The following is a 23127-nucleotide window of genomic DNA, read 5'->3' as shown; positions in this document are numbered from 1 at the left end:
TCAGATAACGCTCTCCCCATGCATTCTGTACCTACATAATGACAAAAAAACAGCAGCCTTTGAAACTGAAATGCTGTCATCTGACATCTCTCCCCACTGTGCTTTTTGAGCTTTGTATTTTTTAGAGGTATTTTGAATGTTAAAATACTAACGCATATATGCATATGCACCCATTTCAGATTGGTTCTCTCTCACAGCGAACTGCATGGAACAAACGGAAGATTACTGACTAGAAACTATTTTGGTGTGTGTGTGTGTGTGTGGTCTACTCTATACAAATACCCTCTTTCTCTGCACATCCTGATGCTCTAGCTCCTACAGTCAAATATGAAAAACTTGAAAGAGCAAAACATGACAATTGAGACCTACGGTGTAGGTACACACAGACACACACACACACACCATGTTTTAGAGGAATAACCTTGAGCTGACTGAGGGAGCAGAAGACAGAAGGCACACACTTGCAGGCAAGGGGCAGCAGGAGGCACACAGAGACACACACACACAACACTGAGCTTGAAAAAGGGGAGTAACCTTGAGCAGCATGATTGATCACCAGGCAGAGTAGACAAACACACACACACACACACACACACACACACACACACACACACACACACACGCGCACAGCATGAGGGAGCGTGAGGCGGATGGTAGGAGGCACAGAGGCGTCTGTCAGCACCACAGGGACTCTGGAGGACAAGAAATATCCCAGAATGCCGTCTGTCTGAGCCACAGTGGCCACAGGCTCAGCGTCTCAAAGGCTGACTTCCAGTCAGAATACTCCTGTCCTTACAGATCTCAAATGATGGATTCGTGAAGGGTAATAAGGCATATGGTGTTAACTACTTGTACACAGGGCACCAGTTCACGTCCTGGAAAGATACGTTGTGTGAAGGCTTTTGTTACTATCCCAGAACCAATAACCTACACCTGATTGTACTACACGAATGAGCAACACCGGTCTTTGCCTTATACCTATCCAGGCCTCTCAGATCTGAGAGAGTCAGTAAGTGACTAGGAAAGGGTTTCAAAGTGACCTGATTGCCAATTTCTGATCTACATGAAGTGCCCTTGTGTAGGGTCTAGAGGTGGATTTGGAGCGCAGCCTTGGAGATGGATGTCCCTGGGAGTTGACAGAGGGAGCAGGCTAGGAGCAGCCTTGGCGCCACAGGGAGTTAAACAGTACCTTGGGACTGACTCGCAATCAGTAGAGCAGAGCCTGGCTGTAGACACACACGTGCACTACTCCCCCAGCCTCATTCCTCACATTAAGGCCCATCAGATGAACACTTACAGAGAGAGAGGAACAACAGATTCATCATAAACTCCATACACTTAGAAGCTGCTCTATTCTGGTGGGCTGTAAACCCGCTCCATTTCCAAAAGGAGGAAATATTGTCCAACTTCACATTGTTTTTTTCACTTGGTATCCCAATGTACTATTGATTTCTCAGCTCAGATAGGCAAATGCATGATGCAATATTCAAGCATCTCCCAATCCCAATCTAATAGTCAAGCGAGGAACACACGAGTCTAATCAAAATATGCGCAAAAACATGTCTAGCTACAAACTGAAAAACAATAAGGTTGAGAATGTGATGATCTGTTGTCGCTCTGCATGGGTTGTTGTTCCGCCAGCCTCTGACTGAGCAGGAGATTGACAGTCATCACTTGTAAGAGCATTTGAAAGCCCTGGACCGTAAAATGTTCATCTACATTTCGCTTATTAAAAGCATCCATAAATCGACATAATCGCTGCAGAGGCGCGCTGCATTTTGCGACTCCTACGTAAATCGTTTCCAATTTCACGCTTTACACCCATCTTTAGATATTGAATAATTTTCAGAATCGCAGCGGGGACATTTAATTCTCCTCTCCTTCCTCTCATAGTTCCACATAATGAAGATTGAAACGAGATGGGGGTGAGGTAGATGGGTGTATGTAGCTCCTTTGTGTAACTGTCAGACAGACAGAAAGACAGACGAATGAACGGTCACTGCCCTTACAGAACAAGCTCATCCAGTGCCTTGTGTGTCCTCAGCATTAAGACATTAGTTGAATAACACAGTGAATCAAGTAGGCTGCCAGCTAATTATCAATTACCAAAGACAAAAAGGGCTAATGGAAAGCTAAGAGATCTATGGGCATCATAAGCAGCTCTATGGTGATAAACATCTCGTTTCCCAAGGCAAAAACCCTGTGCTACCCAGGAGCACGAGTACAGGTCATCACAAGGCTGCTTCCGACTGTTTTATGACAGATGCCGGGAGCTGACACTGTCGTAGTCCATGTTGGGTCAAACGGCATCAGGAGGGCTAGCTCTGAACATCTGAAAATGTATTTTAAAATAACTGATTTTAGCATTAAAAGACTACAAAAAAACTGCCAATCATTTCAGGTCCAGTACCATCGTTGGGCAGCGAGTGTGAAAGATTCAGCAGGCTGCTGGTATTACACATCCGGCTAAAAGATTACTGTAGCTCTGCTGGAGTCACTTTTATAGCTAACTTTGACACCTTCTGGAAACAGAAGATATTCTACAGGAATGACGGAGTCCATCCAAATCATCTTGACTCCTGGACTCTGTCCATGCATTTCAAGTCTACGTTGAAACAATGACTTATCAATGACCCAACACCAGCTCAATTAATACCTACCATTGTGACAATGAGTTGTCATAATGCTGCATCAAATGTACATAATCCTAGGGGCGTTGGCAAACATAATGTAAGTAACTTAATTTATTGCCCTGAATACCTGTTGATCCTACAGCTATTGTATGCAGTAATCAGTTAGCACTGAGGCGGTGTGTCCTAGTAGGAAGACCCCTTTGTGCAGCTCACCCTGCACTGTCAGCTCCAATATAAATAACACGAGCAAGTCTAGCATTAAAAACAATCAAGAAACCCAGAAAAGTGCCAAAAATATCCCATATTAATATTTGCAGCCTGACAAGCAAGGTCCATGAAGTCAATAACTTGCTTGTAACAGATGACATTCATATTCTATCTCTGAAACTCACTAAGATAGATCATTGATGATACAGTGGTAGCAATACATGGTTATAACATCTACCGAAAAGACAGAAACGCCAACAGGGGAGGTGTTGCAGTCTATATTCAGAACCACATTCCTGTAAAGCTTAGAGACGATCTAATGTTAAATACAGTTGAAGTAATATAGCTGCAGGTTCATCTTCCTCACCTAAAGCCTATTATTGTGGGAAGCTGCTATAGACCACCAAGTGCTAACAGTCAGTATCTGGATAATATGTGTGAAATGCTTGATAATGTATGTGATATCAACAGAGAAGTATAATTTCTGGGTGATTTAAATATTTGGCTATCATCAAGCTGCCCACTCAAGAAAAAAATTAAAACCTGCAACCTGGTTCAGGTTGTCAGTCAACCTACCAGGGTAGTTACAAACAGCACAGGAATGAAATCATCAACGTGTATTGATCAAATCTTTACTAATGCTGCAGAAATTTGCTTGAAAGCAGTATCCAGATCCATAGCATGTAGTGATCACAATATAATAACCATATCTAGGAAAACCAACGATCCAGAGGCTGGGCATAATATAGTGTAAAAGGTCATACAAGAAGTTTTGTAGTGATGCATATGTTGATGTAAAGAATATTTGCTGGTCTGGTGTGTAATGAGGAGCAACCAGACGCTGCACTTGACACATTTATGAAATTGCTTTCCCAGTTACTAATAAGCACGCAACCATTAAGAAAATGACTGTAAAAACTGTCAAATCTCCTTGGATTGATGAGGTATTGAAAAATGGTATGGTTAAGAGGGATGAGGCAAAAGGTATGGCAAATAAGTCTGGCAGCCCAACTGATTGGCAAACGTACTGCAAATTAAGAAACCATGTGAGTAAAATAAATACAAAATAAACTATACTATGAAACAAAGATAAATGATATAAAGATATGACATAAAATGATGGAAAATTCCGTAAAGTCAGTGTGAAAGAGGTAAAAAATTAAGGTTGTCAATCAACAATGACAAGCCACCGGGGTCTGACAATCTGGATGGAAAAATGGAAAATGACTGAGGATAATAGAGGATGATATTGACACATCTTCAATTTGAGCCTGCTAGAAAGTGTGTTCCCTTAGGCCTGGAGGGAAGCTAAAGTCATTCCAATACCCAAGAATAGTAAAGCTCCCTTTACTGGCTCAAATAGCCAACCAGTCAGCCTGTTACCAACCCTTAGTAATCTTTTGGAAAAAATTGTGTTTTACCAGACACAATGTTATTTCACAGTAAACAAATTGACAACATACTTTCAGCACACTTATAGGGAAGGACACTCAACAAGCACAGTACTTACACAAGTGACTGATGATTGGCTGAGAGAAATGTATGATAAAATGATTGTTGGGGCTGTCTTGCTAAACTTCAGTGCAGCTTTTGACATTATCGATCATAGTCTGCTGCTGGAAAAACGTATATGTTATGGCTTTACACCCCCTGGAATAATGTGGATAAAGAGTTACCTGTCTAACAGAACACAGAGGATGTTCTTTAATGGAAGCCTCTCAAACATTATCCCGGTAGAATCAGGAATTACCCAGGGTAGCTGTTAAGGCCCTTAGCTTTTTTCAAATTTTTACTAATGACATGCCACTGGCTTATGTAAGGCCAGTGTGTCTATGTATGCGGATGACTCAAAACTATACACATCAGCTACTACCGCAACTGAAATTACTGCTTCACTTAACAAAGAGCTGCAGCTAGTTTTGGAATGGGTAGCAAGGAATAAGCTAGTCCTAAATATTTCCAAAACTAAAAGCATTGTATTTGGGACAAATCATTCACTAAACCCTAAACCCCAACTACGTCTCGTAATGAATAATGTGGAAATTGAGCAATTTGAGGTGACTAAACTGCTTGGAGTAACCCTGGATTGTAAACTGTCATGGTCAAAACATATTGATACAACAGTAGCTAAGATGGGGAGAAGTCTGTCCATAATAAAGCGCTGCTCTGCCTTCTTAACAACACTATCAACAAGGCAGGTCCTACAGACCCTAGTTTTGTCACACCTAGACTACTGTTCAGTAGTGTGGTCAGGTACCACAAAGAGGGACTTGGGAAAATTGCAGTTGGCTCAGAACAGGGCAGCACGGCTGGCCCTTAAAGTACACGGAGAGCTAATATTAATGACATGCATATCAATCTCTCATGGCTCAAAGTGGAAGAGAGATTGACTTCATCATTGCTTGTTTTTGTAAGAGGTGTTGACAAGCTGAATGTACCGAACTGTCTGTTTAAAATACCAGCACACAGCTCGGACACTCATGCATACACCACAAGACTTGCCACCAGAGGTCTCTTCACAGTCCCCAAGTCCAGAACAGACTATGAGAGGCACACAGTACTACATAGAGACATGACTACATGGAACTCTATTCCACATCAGGTCTCTGATGCAAGCAGTAAAATCAGATTTAAAAAGCAGGGAAAATACACCTTATGGAACAACGGGGATTGTGAAGAGGCCCACACAAAAAGCTCCAGACACATGCATACGCACACATTGTGATTTGTTGTATGGTGGTAGTGAACATTTTGTGTTGTGGATATGTGGTGGTGTAAAGATGTTATATGATGTACTGTTTTATCTTTAGCTCATTCAGTACAAACATAGTTCACTGTTTTATATTTTGTTTCACTGTAGACGTTGGATTTTCACATACACCTTAGACAAATACATTTAAACTCAGTTTCACAATTCCTGACATTTAATCCTAGTAAAAATTCCCTGTCTTAGGTCAGTTAGGTTCACCACCTTATTTTAAGAATGTGAAATGTCAGAATAATAGTAGAAAGAATGATTTTCATCATCTTTTATTTCTTTCATCACATTCCCAGTGGGTCAGAAGTTTACATACACTCAATTAGTATTTGGTAGCATTGCCTTTAAATTGGTTAACTTGGGTCAAACGTTTTAGGTAGCCTTCCACAAGCTTCCCACAATAAATTGGGTGAATTTTGGCCCATTCCTCCTGACAGAGCTGGTGTAACTGAGTCAGGTTTGTATAGGCCTCTTTGCTCGCACATGCTTTTTCAGTTCTGTCCACAAATGTTCTTTAGGATTGAGGTCAGGGCTTTGTGATGGCCACTCCAATACCTTGACTTTGTTGTCCTTAAGCCATTTGCCACAACTTTAGAATAATGCTTGGGGTCATTGTCCATTTGGAAGACCCATTTGCAACCAAGCATTAACTTCCTGACTTATGTCTTGAGATGTTGCTTCAATATATGCACGTAATTTTCCTCCCTCATGATGCCATCTATTTTGTGAAGTGCACCAGTCCCTCCTGCAGCAAAACACCCCCACAACATGATGCTGCCACCCCCCGTGCTTCCCGGTTGGGATGGTATTCTTCGGCTTGCAAGCCTCCCCCTTTTTCCTCCAAACATAACGATGGTCATTATGGCCAAACAGTTCTATTTTTGTTTCATCAGACTAGAGGACATTTCTCCAAAAGGTACGATCTTTGTCCCCATGTGCAATTGCAAACCGTAGTCTGGCTTTTTCATGGCGGTTTTGGAGCAGTGGCTTCTTCCTTGCTGAGCGGCCTTTCAGGTTATGTCAATATAGGACTTGTTTTACTGTGGATATAGATACTTTTGTACCTGTTTCCTCCAGCATCTTCACAAGGTCCTTTGCTGTTGTTCTGGGATTGATTTGCACTTTTCGCACCAAAGTATGTTCATCTCTAGGAGACAGAACGTGTCTCCTTCCTGAGCGGTATGACGGCTGCGTGGTCCCATGGTGTTTATACTTCCGTACTATTGTTTGTACAGATGAACGTGGTACCTTCAGGCGTTCGCAAATTGCTCCCAAGGATGAACCAGACTTGTGGGCGTCTACAATTTTTTTCTGAGGTCTTGGCTGATTTCTTTTGATTTTCCCATGATGTTAAGCAAGGAGCCACTGAGTTTGAATGTAGGCCTTGAAATAGATGTATTTTTTAAATTTCACCTTTATTTAACCAGGTAGGCCAGTTGAGAACAAGTTCTCATTTACAACTGCGACCTGGCCAAGATAATCCACAGGTACACCTCCAATTTACTCAAATGATGTCAATAAGCCTATCAAAAGCGTTTAAATCCAACACATCATTTTCTGAAATTTTCCAAGCTGTTTAAAGGCACAGTCAACTTAGTGTATGTAAACTTCTGACTCACTGGAATTGTGATACAGTGAATTACAGTGAATTATAAGTGAAATAATCTGTCTGTAAACAATTGTTGGGAAAATGACTTGTGTCATGCACAAAGTAGATGTCCTAACTGACTTGCCAAAACTATAGTTTGTTAACACGAAATTTGTGGAGTGGTTGAAAAACTAGTTTTAATGACTCCAACCTAAGTGTATGTAAACTTCTGACTTCAACTGTATATTTAATGTCGGTACTTGGTGTTTTTGGACCCCAGGAAGAGCAATGGGGATCCCTAATAAATACAAATAAATACTAGACGTACAGTATTTGCGTTGAGCGTAATACAAATAAATACTAGACGTACAGTATTTGCGTTGAGCGTAATACAAATAAATACTAGATGTACATTATTTGCGTTGAGCATGTTCCTGCTGTCAGCCTCTCCAGCTTTCAGTAGCTCTGTGGGTGGTGTTGCTAGGCTGCCCTGTATTAGGAGCAGTGATTCTAGTGGCTAACCTCCATTAAGCCTCTGTAGTCTCTGCCCTCACGCCGCTGCTTGATCTGGTTGGCTGAGGGTCTGGAAGTGGCTACAGCCTCAGGTAATAACTGACCTACCACACATTCACTCCATTACCGCTCCCCATAGGTCAGAAATTATAATACAGGTCATAATGGCAGACCAATGAGCAGGGGCAGAGCCAGAGGCACGCTGGTTTGGTAAACTGTACATGTTTGTCTACAACGTAACGACACACAGAGGCGTGCAGTGGAGAGAGGGAGTGTGCAGTCCATGTCAGAAAGACAAAAAAAACAAAAATGCAGTGAAGAAATACAATATTTTGTTGTGTTGTGTTAGTCAAGTCTCTCCCTGTGCTGTAGCTCTGTGCAGCATTAGAAGATGAACCATGACTGTGATCCACACAGTAAAGTATGCCAGCTTCTTCTTAAGTGGGGTGGATATGCCTCTGGAGCCGCATTCAGGGTAGTAAACAACCATAAGTTCAATAATAATAATTGACAAGGATAGAGAATAACCATTTGTAGACAGGATAACAGAGAGAGGCAGGGGGGCCCATCCTGCTAAAGCCATGCTAGGGGAAACACTGATAGTAACTATGGTGATGTTCTTACCGGGATCATCCAGTTTGCCAGGTCTCCCATCTTAGAAACCTGCATGGCTCCCAGCATCGTCAAGTTGATGTGACCACTGCAGAGTAGACAAACAATCACCGTATCAATCAATCTATACAACAATTAACTAACCCAATCAGTCCATCAATCACCAACAAGGTAAACGTGGCAAATAGAGACAGAAGGAGGGTTTGATACCTCGTCGAAGGCATAAGAAACATCAACTGTGTTCTGAGTTATAGAGAGAATGATGTTGGGTTGTTCCACATGATTAAACATGTGCTATTAAACTATGAAGACATTCTAATTAACTCTGTGTGGGAGGGGTGAGGAGGAGGATGGTTTCAATTTGTAACTCTGGTAATAGGACAGCTGGTGTAATCAGACAGGTGGCAGCCAATTAGAATAGCCATGTTCCCTCGCCTTCACCTCACCTCTGAGACAAGACAAGGATACATTGTGCCACAGGGAGAGAGAGAGCTGAGCTACACACACAACGACAGGCCAATGTCATGCGTTTCAGAAATCTCTGCCGAAACCCACCCAAAACTGTTTACGTCACCTTCACCGGATCAACTTTTGACACCAGTGGCACCATGCTCAGATCTAAGAGGGACAGTGCGTATGCGTCTCTCTCTCTCTGTTTGTGTGTGTGCGTTAGTGAGTCAGTGGGAGGGAAGGGCACACACAGCCAGATACCCTGTAAAATCAGAGCATAGACACTGCAGTGCAATGACTCACTATAACCAGCATGTGTGTGTCTGTGTGTGTGTATGAGCCATGTCTTTGTGCGGTCTCTGGCACATTGGCCATTAGCCCTCTGTATTTATGAATCTTATTGGATTTCCACGGGTGGACAAACAGATCTACTTCTATAGGGTGGGTGGGCCGAGTCTCAGCTGATCCAGAAATCAATATCAACCCGGGAATTATCGCCATCGCTTTTGCCGAGCTGCATGGTCAACAATAGCTAACAGCTAATATACAAGGCTTACAAATCAGGGCTTGGCCATGGTGGTTAAGCAGCATTTCATGGTTTCATGGCAGTTTTGTTGAGCTCAGCCGACATCTATTTATCTAATATACACTATATGACCAAAGGTATGTGGACACCTGCTCGTCGAACATCTCATTCCAAAATCATGGGCATTAATATGGAGTTGGTCCCCCTTTGCTGCTAGAACAGCCTCCACTCATCTGGGAAGGCCTTCCACTAGATGTTGGAACATTGCTGCGGGGACTTGCTTCCATTCCATTCAGCATTAGTGAGGTTGGGCACTGATGTTGGGTGATTAGGCCTGGCTCACAGTCAGCTTTCCAATTCATCCCAAAGGTGTTTGATGGGGTTAAGGTCAGGGATCTGTGCAGGCCAGTCAAGTTCTTCCACACCGATCTCGACAAACCATTTCTATATTGATCTCACTTCGTGCACGGGGGCGTTGTCATGCTGAAACAGGAAAGGGCCTTCTTATCTAGAATGGCATTGTATTAAGACTTCCCTTCACTGGAACAAGGGGCCTAGCTCGAACCACAAAAAACAGTCCCGGACCATTATTTCTCCTCCACCAAACTTTACAATTGGCACTATGCATTGGGGCAGGTAACATTCTCCCGCCAAACCCAGATTTGTCTGTTGGAATGGAAGATGGTGAAGCGTGATTCATTACTCCAGAGAACACGTTTCCACTCCTCCACTCCAGCCAACACTTGGCATTGCGCATGATGATCTTAGGCTTGTGTGTGGCTGCTCGGCCATCAGAAACCCCTTTCATGAAGCTCCCGACGAACAGTTGGAGCTGACGTTGCTCACGTTGCTTCCAGAGGCAGGTTGGAACTCGGTAGTGAGTGTTGCTACCGAATAAAGATTTTTACGCACTACACGCTTCAGCACGCGGTCCCGTTCTGTGAGCTTGTGTGGCCTACCACTTTGCGGCTGAGCCGTTGTTGCTCCTAGACATTTCTACTTCACAATAACAGCACTTACAGTTGACCGGGGCAACTCTAGCAGGGCATAAATTTGTAAAGGTGGCATCCTATGACGGTACCAGCGTTTGTCTATGGAGATTGCATGGCTGTGTGGTCAATTTTATATACCTGTCAACAATGGGTGTGGCTGAAATAGCCAAATCCACTAATTTGAAGGCGTGTCCACCTACTTTTGGCCATGTTGTGTATATCATCCCAAGGTCTCGACAGAAAACGGGATGTTTTTGAAGCTGCACTGTCCAAGCTCCTAGTGTCTCTTTCTCAGTGTCAATATCCTGATCAGTGAGTCTCCGATTCCATATTCAATAGGACTTCATGTGTCTCACAAAGGGTCATTATGTTTCATGGCATCCACATCTTGTCAATAATGGTCAGACAACCACTACTTTTAGAGACAACCCCAACATGCGCCCGCTCACCCACCCACCCACCCACACAACACAAACTTCCTGCCCCCTCATACCTACACTTTCCCTCTCCTGATCACCCTTAGCCTAAACAGTTACCCGATCATTCAGCCCTAACCTAGCCCCTAGAGTTTGACTATAACGCACAAACAAAAACACAGAGCCCTCTGTCTCGATGACTTCAAACAGCAATAAATCAGTTATACTGCCGTTACCCTCTGATCATGGCAAACGATTCGTCACTGGAGAAGTAGGAAGCTCCTGGAAGCACAGTCACAGTTTCTTTACCTGCACAAACACAGGGGGAAATGTCAACATCTCTCATAAACGAGATAGTTTGTTTCGTTTCGTGTGTGAGGCAAAAATCACTTACCGGCGTTAATGAGGTCAGCATCCACTTCGTCTTCTGTGGGGTAGGGGCCCTACACAGAACACACACATTCATCACACAATGACACACATCCGGTCTCTAAGCACCATAACCACACACACACACACACACACACACATATTTTCTCTCCCTTCAACAAAGGAACAGTCCTTGTTTCTTTACAGCACTATAAAAGAAGGAGGAGGGGAGGAAGAGAGCTTCTGACATCATATCTCTTTACCTGACATTCATAATTGGGAAAACATTCTCACAAATGAGGCCTTGGCATATTTCTGTGGAAATTTCTCTGACAACAGAATTGATGTGAAAGGCTTGGTGGAGCTACAGTCTTTGTTAACACAGCCCACAGCTGTGTGTACAAATAATGGATGGAGGAAAAAGAAGGCAGGTGGTCGCAATCACCACAATGTTGGGTTAAGAATCCGGCACGTTTCCGAACGTCAGTCCCGACACCTGTTGTCAAACCATGTTAGTATTGAGGGGGGTTTATATGAGCGTTTTACCAATCCCAGGATGCCGTTCTCGCTTTGCAGGTGGACAGTTATGTCAGGTTGGATGAAGTTGCTGGCCAGCATGGGGATGCCAATGCCCAGGTTAGCTGACAGGGGTTAACGTTAAAGAACACACACTGAATACATGAAAGACATACTAGTACCCTGATCTCATCTGATTCTGCACTACCGATGCCAAAAACTGATGGGATTGGTTTGTCAAGGATAATGAACTTTCCCAATTTCAAATCAAATTGTATTGGTCACATACACATATTTAGCAGATGTAGCGAAATGCTTGTGTTCCTAGCTCCAACAGTTGAGTAGTGTTTAACAATTCACACAAATCTAAAAGATAAAGAATGGAATTAAGAAATATATAAATATTAGGACGAGCAATGTAGGAGTGGCATTGACTAAAATACAGTAGAATACAGTATATACATATGAATTGAGTAAAGCAGCATTTAAACACTATTAAAGTGACTAGTGTTCCATTATTAAAATGACCAGTGATTCCATGTCTATGCACAGTTGAAGTCGGAAGTTTACATACACTTAGGTTGGAGTCATTAAAACTTGTTTTTCAACCACTCCACAAATTTCTTGTTAACAAACTATAGTTTGGCAAGTCGGTTAGGACATCTACTTTGTGCATGACACAAGTCATTTTTCCAACAATTGTTTACAGACAGATTATTTAACTTATAATTCACTGTATCACAATTCCAGTGGGTCAGAAGTTTACACACACTAAGTTGACTGTGCCTTTAAACAGCTTGGACAATTCCAGAAAATGATGTCATGGCTTTAGAAGCTTCTGATAGGCTTAATTGACATAATTTGAGTCAATTGGAGGTGTACCTGTGGATGTATTTCAAGGCCTACCTTCAAACTCAGTGCCTCTTTGCTTGACATCAAGGGAAAATCTAAAGAAATCTGCCAAGACCTCAGGAAAAAATTGTAGACATCCACAAGTCTGGTTCATCATTGGGAGCAATTTCCAAACGCCTGAAGGTACCACGATCATCTGTACAAACAATAGTACGCAAGTATAAACACCATGGGACCACGCAGCCGTCAAACCGCTCAGGAAGGAGATGCGTTCTGTCTCCTAGAGATGAACATACTTTGGTGCGGTAAGTACAAATCAATCCCAAAACAACAGCAAAGGACCTTGTGAAGATGCTGGAGGAAACAGGTACAAAAGTATCTATATCCACAGTAAAACGAGTCCTATATCTTCAAAACCTGAAAGGCCGCTCAGCAAGGAAGAAGCCACTGCTCCAAAACCGCCATAAAAAAAGCCAGACTACGGTTTGCAATTGCACATGGGGAAAAATATCGTACTTTTTGAAGAAATGTCCTCTAGTCTGATGAAACAAAAATAGAACTGTTTGGCCATAATGACCATCGTTATGTTTGGAGGGAAAATGGGGGAGTCTTGCAAGCCGAAAAACACCATCCCAACTATGAAGCATGGGGGTGGCAGCATCATGTTGTGGGGGTGCTTTGCTGCGGGAGGGACTGGTGCACTTCACAAAATAGATGGCATCAAGCCCTGACCTCAATCCTATAGAACATTTGTGGGCAGAACTGAAAAAGCATGTGCGAGCAAAGAGGCCTACAAACCTGACTCAGTTACACCAGCTCTGTCAGGAGGAATGGGTCAAAATTCACCCAACTTATAGTGGGAAGCTTGTGGAAGGCTACCCAAAACGTTTGACCCAAGTTAAACAATTTAAAGGCAATACACTCAATTAGTATTTGGTAGCATGTAAACTCCTGACCCACTGGGAATGTGATGAAAAAAATAAAAGCTGAAGAAAATCATTCTCTCTACTACTATTCTGACATTTCACATTCTTAAAATAAAGTGGTGATCCTAACCGACCTAAGATAGAACATTTTTACTAGGATTAAATGTCAGTAATTTTGAAAAACTGAGTTTAAATGTATTTGGCTAAGGTGTATGTAAACTTCCGACTTCAACTGTACATAGGGCAGCACCAATATAGTAGTACATTTAAACGCTTTTACTATTAATCCACCTTTTGGTGAGAGGGCAATGATGATTTGTTCAGTCAATTCTCATTTCATGTTCAAGGATACCATACATCCCATCCTCAAACTCCAGAGCTGCCCGGCGAATGATCCTCTCTCGTACGATGTCAGAGTCCTTCTTTGGTTTTGGCTTCTCTGCTTGGGCCTTCTGCACTGTACGCCTCTGAAGAGTGGAGAGAGAGACAATTCAGTCATTTCGGCTTAGTACCAATTGATTACCCACACTTCCATATTGGACTATGAAAGGTTTTGGAGTGATGAATTATAGATCACTGTGGGTGGAAACAAATTTCCCCCAAATTCCCAGGTTTTCCAGAAATCCTGGTTGGAGGTTTCCTGCTTATTCCCTCCTAGTTTCGGGAATCTTCCAACAGAGATTTCTGGAAAACCTGGGAATTTTGGGAAAGTTACTGGAACTTTTGCAACTCTTTTTAAACAGTAATACTGCCACTCATTTGATTTCTCATGGTACTCGAACAGGGTAGAGAGGACTTGATTGCACATCAACTTAGTCCAAAAGATAACAGGAAGTCTATAATTCATAGAAAATAACGAGAATTTTGCAACCCGGTATGAATCCACTGAGATGTCTGGAGGCCCACCTCTATCCTCTTCTCGTAGCTGCCTCCCTTGATGATCCTGTGGATGTAGATGCTAGGGATGTGAATGTCCTCTTCAGCAAACGTCCCCACATCCACCACCTCCTCTACCTACACACAGATAGAGTTGGATGAAGCATTTTATATCACCTTTATTTAACCAGGTAGGCTAGTTGAGACCAAGTTCTCATTTACAACTGCGACATGGCCAAGATGAAGCAAAGGAGTGTGATCAAGCATGAATCAACAGAGTGTTGTTGGTCACTCCAAACACTGATCCTAGGGGGTTAACTAAAGCCACACTCCTCGATCTCTGTTTCCAACCGCTGTGATGGATTCACATTTGTAAAATACAACGTTCAATGTTTTCATTCTGGTCTTTGTTTATGGCTGATAGAGGGTGGAAACAGAGTTTTAGAGAAGTGTGTCTTTAAACCTCTCTTTTTCTATCTGCTAACAGGGAGCAGGAACCACACTGTATTCATTTCCCCAGCTTTGACAACCACCAAGCCTAGAGTAAGCTGCTTTCATGCGACAGCTTGGCAGTGGGGCCTTTAGAGGTCGAGCCCAGGGGAAAGGGCCTGATCCTGGGATCAGAGGTGATGGAAGGTGGGTGCAAGTTCTGTCCATCACAAGGAGAAATCCGGTGTTACATTACAAGCTCTGTCCCAATGTTATTAGATTTAGAAGGACTTGGAATGGTCCAAGTATGGCCTGAAGAAGGGGTGTTGGCAAGGGTTTCAAGAAGCATCACAATCATCATCTCAATTGCCTTCATCGCCATCATGATCATGATCATCAGTAATCCATTAGTGTCAACCATAAGGGAATTACACAATGTGGAGGTGAAGACACCATTACTGACTGTGTCACTTAGCAAGGAATCTAAACCCCAATCATACCAGCCACATAACAGAAGCTATGACGACTAGCAAAGATGATAGCTAACGTTCATTAAAAAGCTTTAAAATGAACCAGTCTCAGTTGGCTGGTTACTAAGCAACATTTTCAGAAAGCTTCCTGCTAAATGAATTACTTCCAGAGTGTGTCCTGGGTTCTGCCTGAGATATGTTCCCCATGTTATTTAATGAGACATTCATTGTAATAGGTATTGATCCCAGGAAGAAAGAGGTCAACGTGACTCGGTAAAAAGGGCAGAAGGTAAACACTATCTTCCTTTATAGAATATTTTGGACAGCACACTTCTATTTACCAGAAGTACGTTCAGCAAGGGAAATGGCTAGTTTGTGAACGTTAACACAAGCTGACACATTCCGCTTGTTTTGTGTTAAATCGCAAACGTTAGCTAGCTGTCATAGAAGGTTGTGTGCTGCAAAAGTAAGTGTCTGTTTTGGGTCTAAACCCCTTTGCAAGAATATCAACGTCTTTGGAGTGAGCCCATTGTTTTCCGACCCCTTCATCCCATCGTCGTGTGCTGTTTGTTATGGTACCCCAGTAGCCTATGAAGAGCAGCATGAGATAACAACACTTTCTGCTGAAGTAGACCCTCGCTAAGCTTTAGAGACACAGAGAGAGAGGGTGAGAGAGAGTGAGAGGAAGAGCGAGAGAGAGAGAGAGAGCAGGGGAAGAAAGGAGACAGAAAATGCTAGAGAGAGGAAGAGGGGCTCAGGGACTCTTTCAGGAGCAATAATCTTATAATACGATGCTGAAATCATCCCTCTTCATAAAGACTCAGAGGGGAGACACTTCAGAGAGGGAGAGGTAGGCCAAATCGACTTGCAGAAACGAGGAAAAAAAGAGATCTCTACAGAAAGGGGGACAACATAAATTGCAGCCCCTACTTTCCCCCTACATTCTCCACTCCAATGTAACAGAGGATATTATATATTTATTGCATTCACACATGGGGGCAGCAGGTAGCCTAGTGGTTAGAGCGTTGGGCCAGTAACCGAAAGGTTGCTGGCTCGAATCCCCGAGCTGACAAGGTAAAAATCTGTCGTTCTGCCCCTGAACAAGGGCAGTTAACCCACTGTTCCCCGGTAGGCCGCCATTGTAAATAAGAATTTGTTCCTAACTGACTTCCCTAGTTAAATAATTGTTTTAAAAAGGGAGACGACAGGTGGGCATTTACAGACACATAGAATTGAGTCCTTCCTTATCTCAGCTTCCTCTCCCTCCACACTCTACAATGACTGACTGAGACAAGCCAATGGGTAAATGCCAAAAGGATTCCATCTAAGCGTTGTCATGGCTACAGGGGCTTTGGTGGTTAGCCGGGCGGTTGAGGGCAGTAAAGTGATTGAGGCGAGTTCTCTCTCTGGGTTAAATCTCTGATAGTGCGAAAGGGGAGCCAAGGGCGGGGATGAGAGACTGGACACTTTGCTAGGGGCTGATGCAGCATCTGACACAAGCAGATGCACACACACGGAATGCAAGCACAGACACACACACACACCAAAGTTTCCCTTAGCAGGTAATTGCAGGCTTTTGGACGATAAAATGAATTAGAAGCCGATAAAATTGCAAGTGGCCAAATTGTCTGGGGTAATTCTACATTTGTTGTAAGCCCAGCTAGTATGGACACTGACAGTTGTGAATCTGATGCATCCGAAGAGCTACTGGCCCCTTACCCGGGAAAGCACCGAACAGACCGGGACGTTGAACCATCGAAAAGATGCGCAAATATGATGAGAACTACATTGATTTGGGGTTCACTTATATTGGGAGTAGTGCCTTTCCTCAGCCACAGTGTGTTATATGTGCAAATGTACTATCTCACAACTCGATGAAAACGTCACTCTTGGGCAGACATTTAGAAACAAAACATGACAATTTGAAAAATAAGCCACGGGAGTTTTTTGAGCGAGAATAAAGACGACTTTCGAGTAGTAAGACATGTATAAAAGCAACAGATAACATTAATAAGAAGGGGCTAGAAGCGTCTTATATGGTGAGCTACCGAGTGGCAAGGACAGGCAAGCCCCATACTATTGTGGAGGGCTTAATACTTCCGGCTGCGGCGGATATGGCTGGGACAATGCTAGGGGAAAAGGCCCCAAAAAACTATACAGACAATGACCTCATCAAACAACGCTGTTTCACAACACATCAGTGACATGGCAGGAGATGTTTTTAAGCAATTACTGCTTTGCATATAAGCCAGTGAATTCTATGCGTTACAGCTGGAGGAGTCAACAGACGTGGCGGGCCTGGCACAGCTCCTGGTATATGTCCGTTACGTTTAAAGGGGGATCAATTAAGGAAAACATCCACTTCTGCAAACCAATAGAAACCAGGACAACAGGAGACAATATTTTTAAAGTTCTGGGCAGCTTTGTGCCATCAAATGGACTTTGTTGGTCAAGATGTGTTGGTATCTGTACTGATGGCGCAAAAGCCATGGCAGGAAGACATAGTGGAGTGGTAACGCGAGTCCAAGCAGTTGCTCCCGACGCCACTTGCGTACACTGCAGCATCCACCGAGAGGCTCTTGCTGCCAAGGGAATGCCTGACAGCTTGAAAGACGTTTTGGACACCACAGTGAAAATGGTTGACTTTGTTAAAGCAAAGCCCCTAAACTCTCGTGTATTTTCTGCACTATGCACTGATATGGGCAGCAACCATGTAACGCTTTTACAACATACAGAAGTGCGCTGGTTGTCAAGGGGCAAAGTATTGACACGAGCGTAAAGTTTTCTTTACTGACCATAATTTTCACTTGTCTGACCGCTTGCATGATAAAGAGTTTCTCACACGACTGGCCTATCAGGGTGATGTTTTTTCTCGCCTGAATGATCTGAACCCAGGATTACAGGGTCTCTCCGCAACTATATTCAATGTGCGGGACAGAATTGAGGCTATGATTACGAAATTGGAGCTCTTCTCTGTCTACATTAACAAGGACAACACAGGTCTTTCCATCATTGTATGATTTTGTGTGTGCAAATGAACTCAATGTCAAATGTGATATAGCGAAGCACCTGAGTGAGTTGGGTGCGCAATTACGCAGGTACTTTCCCAAAACGGATGACACAAACAACTGGATTCGTTATCCCTTTCATGCCCTGCCTCCAGTCCACTTACCAATATCTGAACAGGAGATTCTGTGAAAATATAATTTAATCAACCACGTACCTTGCAACCACGTACAGTGCCTTGCGAAAGTATTCGGCCCCCTTGAACTTTGCGACCTTTTGCCACATTTCAGGCTTCAAACATAAAGATATAAAACTGTATTTTTTTGTGAAGAATCAACAACAAGTGGGACACAATCATGAAGTGGAACGACATTTATTGGATATTTCGAACTTTAACAAATCAAAAACTGAAAAATTGGGCGTGCAAAATTATTCAGCCCCTTTACTTTCAGTGCAGCAAACTCTCTCCAGAAGTTCAGTGAGGATCTCTGAATGATCCAATGTTGACCTAAATGACTAATGATGATAAATACAATCCACCTGTGTGTAATCAAGTCTCCGTATAAATGCACCTGCACTGTGATAGTCTCAGAGGTCCGTTAAAAGCGCAGAGAGCATCATGAAGAACAAGGAACACACCAGGCAGGTCCGAGATACTGTTGTGAAGAAGTTTAAAGCCGGATTTGGATACAAAAATATTTCCCAAGCTTTAAACATCCCAAGGAGCACTGTGCAAGCGATAATATTGAAATGGAAGGAGTATCAGACCACTGCAAATCTACCAAGACCTGGCCGTCCCTCTAAACTTTCAGCTCATACAAGGAGAAGACTGATCAGAGATGCAGCCAAGAGGCCCATGATCACTCTGGATGAACTGCAGAGATCTACAGCTGAGGTGGGAGACTCTGTCCATAGGACAACAATCAGTCGTATATTGCACAAATCTGGCCTTTATGGAAGAGTGGCAAGAAGAAAGCCATTTCTTAAAGATATCCATAAAAAGTGTCGGTTAAAGTTTGCCACAAGCCACCTGGGAGACACACCAAACGTGGAAGGTGCTCTGGTCAGATGAAACCAAAATTGAACTTTTTGGCAACAATGCAAAACGTTATGTTTGGCGTAAAAGCAACACACCATCCCCACTGTCAAACATGGTGGTGGCAGCATCATGGTTTGGGCCTGATGGTTAAAATTGATGGGAAGATGGATGGAGCCAAATACAGGACCATTCTGGAAGAAAACCTGATGGAGTCTGCAAAAGACCTGAGACTGGGACGGAGATTTGTCTTCCAACAAGACAATGATCCAAAACATAAAGCAAAATCTACAATGGAATGGTTCAAAAATAAATATATCCAGGTGTTAGAATGGCCAAGTCAAAGTCCAGACCTGAATCCAATCGAGAATCTGTGGAAAGAACTGAAAACTGCTGTTCACAAATGCTCTCCATCCAACCTCACTGAGCTCGAGCTGTTTTGCAAGGAGGAATGGGAAAAAATGTCAGTCACTCGATGTGCAAAACTGATAGAGACATACCCCAAGCGACTTACAGCTGTAATCGCAGCAAAAGGTGGCGCTACAAAGTATTAACTTAAGGGGGCTGAATAATTTTGCATGCCCAATTTTTCAGTTTTTGATTTGTTAAAAAAGTTTGAAATATCCAATAAATGTCGTTCCACTTCATGATTGTGTCCCACTTGTTGTTGATTCTTCACAAAAAAAAATACAGTTTTATATCTTTATGTTTGAAGCTTGAAATGTGGCAAAAGGTCGCAAAGTTCAAGGGGGCCGAATACTTTCGCAAGGCACTGTACCTATGTGAGAGTGGATTATCAGCCCTCACTAGCATGAAAACTAAATACAGGCACAGACTGTGTGTGGAAAATGATTTAAGACTGAGACTCTCTCCAATACAACCCAACATTGCAGAGTTATGTGCATCTGTTCAAGTCCATCCTTCTCATTAACCTGTGGTGAGTTATTCACAATTTTTGATGAACATTTCAGTTTTATATGTAAGATGGTTAAATAAAGAGCAAAGTTATTGATTATTATTATATTATTATTTGTGCCCTGGTCCCATAAGAGCTCTTTGTCACTTCCCACGAGCCAGGTTGTCACAAAATCTCACACTCATTCTTTGTTTAATAAATGTATTCTATAGTGTGTGTGTGTGGCAGGCTTACAATAATGGGAAAAAAACAACATTTGAGAGAGTGCGTTGACCCTGGTGCTAGAGGGGGTATGCAGCTGGAGGTTGAATGTTTTGAAGGAGTACGGAACTATAAAAAGTTTGGGACCACTAGTTTAGAGCAATCAGGCAAGGTTTTCCAGATTAGTGGAGAACTAGGCTTTTTTTAAATAAACTGCTTCAGACAGGTTGCAGCTGTGCCAGTGAGTGATTGACAAGGCATGCTAGAGGTTCATATTCCCTTTCTCTAGTTGTCAATAGCGCTCCGGTGTGACCTTAGTGGTTGAACGTATGGAGGGGGGATGATTGTAGACTAGTTTCTATAAGTCTTCTGTATGTGCTTCAATAGCCTACATTCTAGATACCCGATTCAATCACCAGTCCTGCTGCCTTAGAGGATGATGGTGATAGTGATGATGAAGACGACATTGTAAAGTGTTACACCACCCACCCATGTCGCTCTACCCTGCCTCACTCGAAACACAGTCTGTCCTCAGCTCAGTGAGCTGTTGCCTAAGCTAAGCCAAGCCCAGCCAGCACAATAAACAAACTCAGCCAATTTAAATATTATATGTGTATAAAGGGCCCAGTGTGGCTTTGATCTGCGCGGTGGGGGTGTGAGTGGGGCTGCAGCAGGGCTCAGCAGGACAGAACAGAACTGGAATGAATCAAAAGACAATGAAACACACAGGAACGCAAACGCACACACAAACCACCTAGCGACACACGTACATATGTTAATTGATATTCCTGTGTCTGTAGTAGCATTTTCACATCAATGAGAGCGGGGAGAGGCTTGAAGTGACCTGGGAGGGAGACACAGGGAATGAAAGGTCCACTGGGAAACACACACACACCTTTTTTTGGTCCGTGTGTTCTTTTTGAGAACTCTGAGCGCTGTCAGGGCATATTAATCTCAAACTGATGGGCATACAGTGTGTATATGTGTGTGTGCCTTTGTCCTAGTGTGTTGTGGTTAGCTGTGCCCAGCATATTCACCTCCTTCAGCCCCAGTCATATTATTAGATCAAAACGTCAAGTCAAGGCACAGCTCGCTGATGTGATCAATGGAAATGAATAAGACAGGAGTTACACACACACACACACACACACACACACACACACACACTAGGCTGTTGATAAGACCTTTTTACAAATCCACGGATGTGAATGAACTGCTGTGACCCAGCCCTGTACCACCTCAGCTGTGTGTGTGTGTGTTTGTGTGTTGACATTAAGGGACGTTCAGACAAATTGCTCTGATCAGTACACATATGAAGGGCATCCATTTCTCTTTGAGTGGAGGCTCAGCCTTTTCTAAACCTTCGTTGTATACCAAGGAGCCAATCAAAAGCGATGAGTACTTTGCTACTTCAGTCATCTCTCTCCGCACTCTCTCTCTCAATCTCCCTCCATGCCCCTTTCCACACAGACCTAGCCACACCCGCTGTCACTCAAGGAGCACATTTGTTGTTTCTCCTCGACAAGGGCTGCGGTTCAAACTCATAAAAGACACACCCTCGTCCACTTACCCTCATCTTATGCCCTTGGGGGAATCCCCATCACCATTTTTGAGGGAGGTCCAAATCATTAGCCAAGCAAGGGTAGTTTGCAACGTAAGCCCCTCAGCCCTCGTTTTTAGTCGAGTTGGCGAGTGTACAATTATGTTCACTCCGGGGCCTGAAACTCCCCATAATGCAATTCGTGATGATTGTACATCCGCTAAGAAAAGTCAGCCAAAAATTATAACCTCAACGTCAATATGGAGTGAGCATTTTATAGTGTAAGTAAAAATGAATGTAAATAAGTTAGAAATTGTGCTACTAATACACAACGGCACAAACACATCTCGTAAAAGTAATGACATTTTTGTTTGGTTAGCTTTTGGAAATTGTAGAAATAAAACATTTTCGCAGGATTTTTAATGTTATTTAGCTCATTGATTTGCTAGCTATCGTACAGTAGGCATATATTAATAATGATATATTTAATGTAAGTAGACATGCAATCATAATTGACTGTAGCGCATTTAAACCACCCACAAGCTACCGGTAGCTGAAAACACAATCATCTTGGGATGAAATAGTGACGAATTTCCGGTCATGGGCGGTCCATTTAAAAATCGTTCCTTCCTCCCTCCCTCGACCCTTGCCATGCAAGTGTATTTTTTATTTATTTATTTTTATTAACAACAAATCAATACAGGAAGTACATGTGGGAACACAAGTATATATAAATAATATACAAAATGACAATTGGGCTAGGGAGTACAATATCACAATACACAAGGACCATACACTTATTAATCTAACAGCTTTTTTGTTAGTAGAGTATTTAGTTGTCTTAAAATACAGTTCAATGTATTTTTGTAAGGTAAGAAAATGTGGTGTTTTGTTTGTAAATTTACATTTGTGAATATGAAATTTGGCCAAAAGAATAATGAAATGAATTACATAAAAATGTTTCAGCTTATTTCTATCGTAGGTAAAGAATCCAAGCAGCACATCTCTCCACAATAGTGTAAGATCTTCATAAATGTGTTCAATTATAAATCTACTGATGTCTTGCAACAGTTTTCTTACATGAATGCAATGCCAAACAAGATGCAACACTGTTTCTTAGTGGTCATTAGAAAAGGAACAATTTTAGTTAATGTTTTCCTTAAACTTCTTCATATAATGGTTTGCAGGATAATATTTATGAATAATTTTAAAGGAAACTTCCTTAATTTTGTTAACAAGTATGTACAGTGGGGCAAAAAAGTATTTAGTCAGCCACCAATTGTGCAAGTTCTCCC

The 23127-nt window shown here is 42.6% G+C and overlaps 1 protein-coding gene across 2 annotated transcripts in view; it reads right to left on the bottom strand.

The window, feature by feature from the left end:
• LOC139411168 (3-oxoacid CoA transferase 1a) overlaps positions 1-23127 on the bottom strand; it is a 109625-nt gene that overhangs the window by 33458 nt on the left and 53040 nt on the right. For both annotated transcript variants that reach the window (XM_071157078.1, XM_071157079.1), the window contains exons 8-13: positions 14265-14372; positions 13711-13825; positions 11611-11705; positions 11090-11138; positions 10932-11004; positions 8324-8399 (exon numbers count right to left, since the gene is read on the bottom strand). In XM_071157078.1, coding sequence (XP_071013179.1) covers positions 8324-8399; positions 10932-11004; positions 11090-11138; positions 11611-11705; positions 13711-13825; positions 14265-14372 — 516 coding nt within the window. The remainder of the gene's footprint in view (positions 1-8323; positions 8400-10931; positions 11005-11089; positions 11139-11610; positions 11706-13710; positions 13826-14264; positions 14373-23127) is intronic.

Source organism: Oncorhynchus clarkii, chromosome 6 (assembly GCF_045791955.1).
Source record: "Oncorhynchus clarkii lewisi isolate Uvic-CL-2024 chromosome 6, UVic_Ocla_1.0, whole genome shotgun sequence".
Taxonomy (NCBI): domain Eukaryota; kingdom Metazoa; phylum Chordata; class Actinopteri; order Salmoniformes; family Salmonidae; genus Oncorhynchus; species Oncorhynchus clarkii.
Note: the sequence above shows the minus strand (reverse complement) of the source record. Positions and strands in the feature narration are given on the sequence as shown.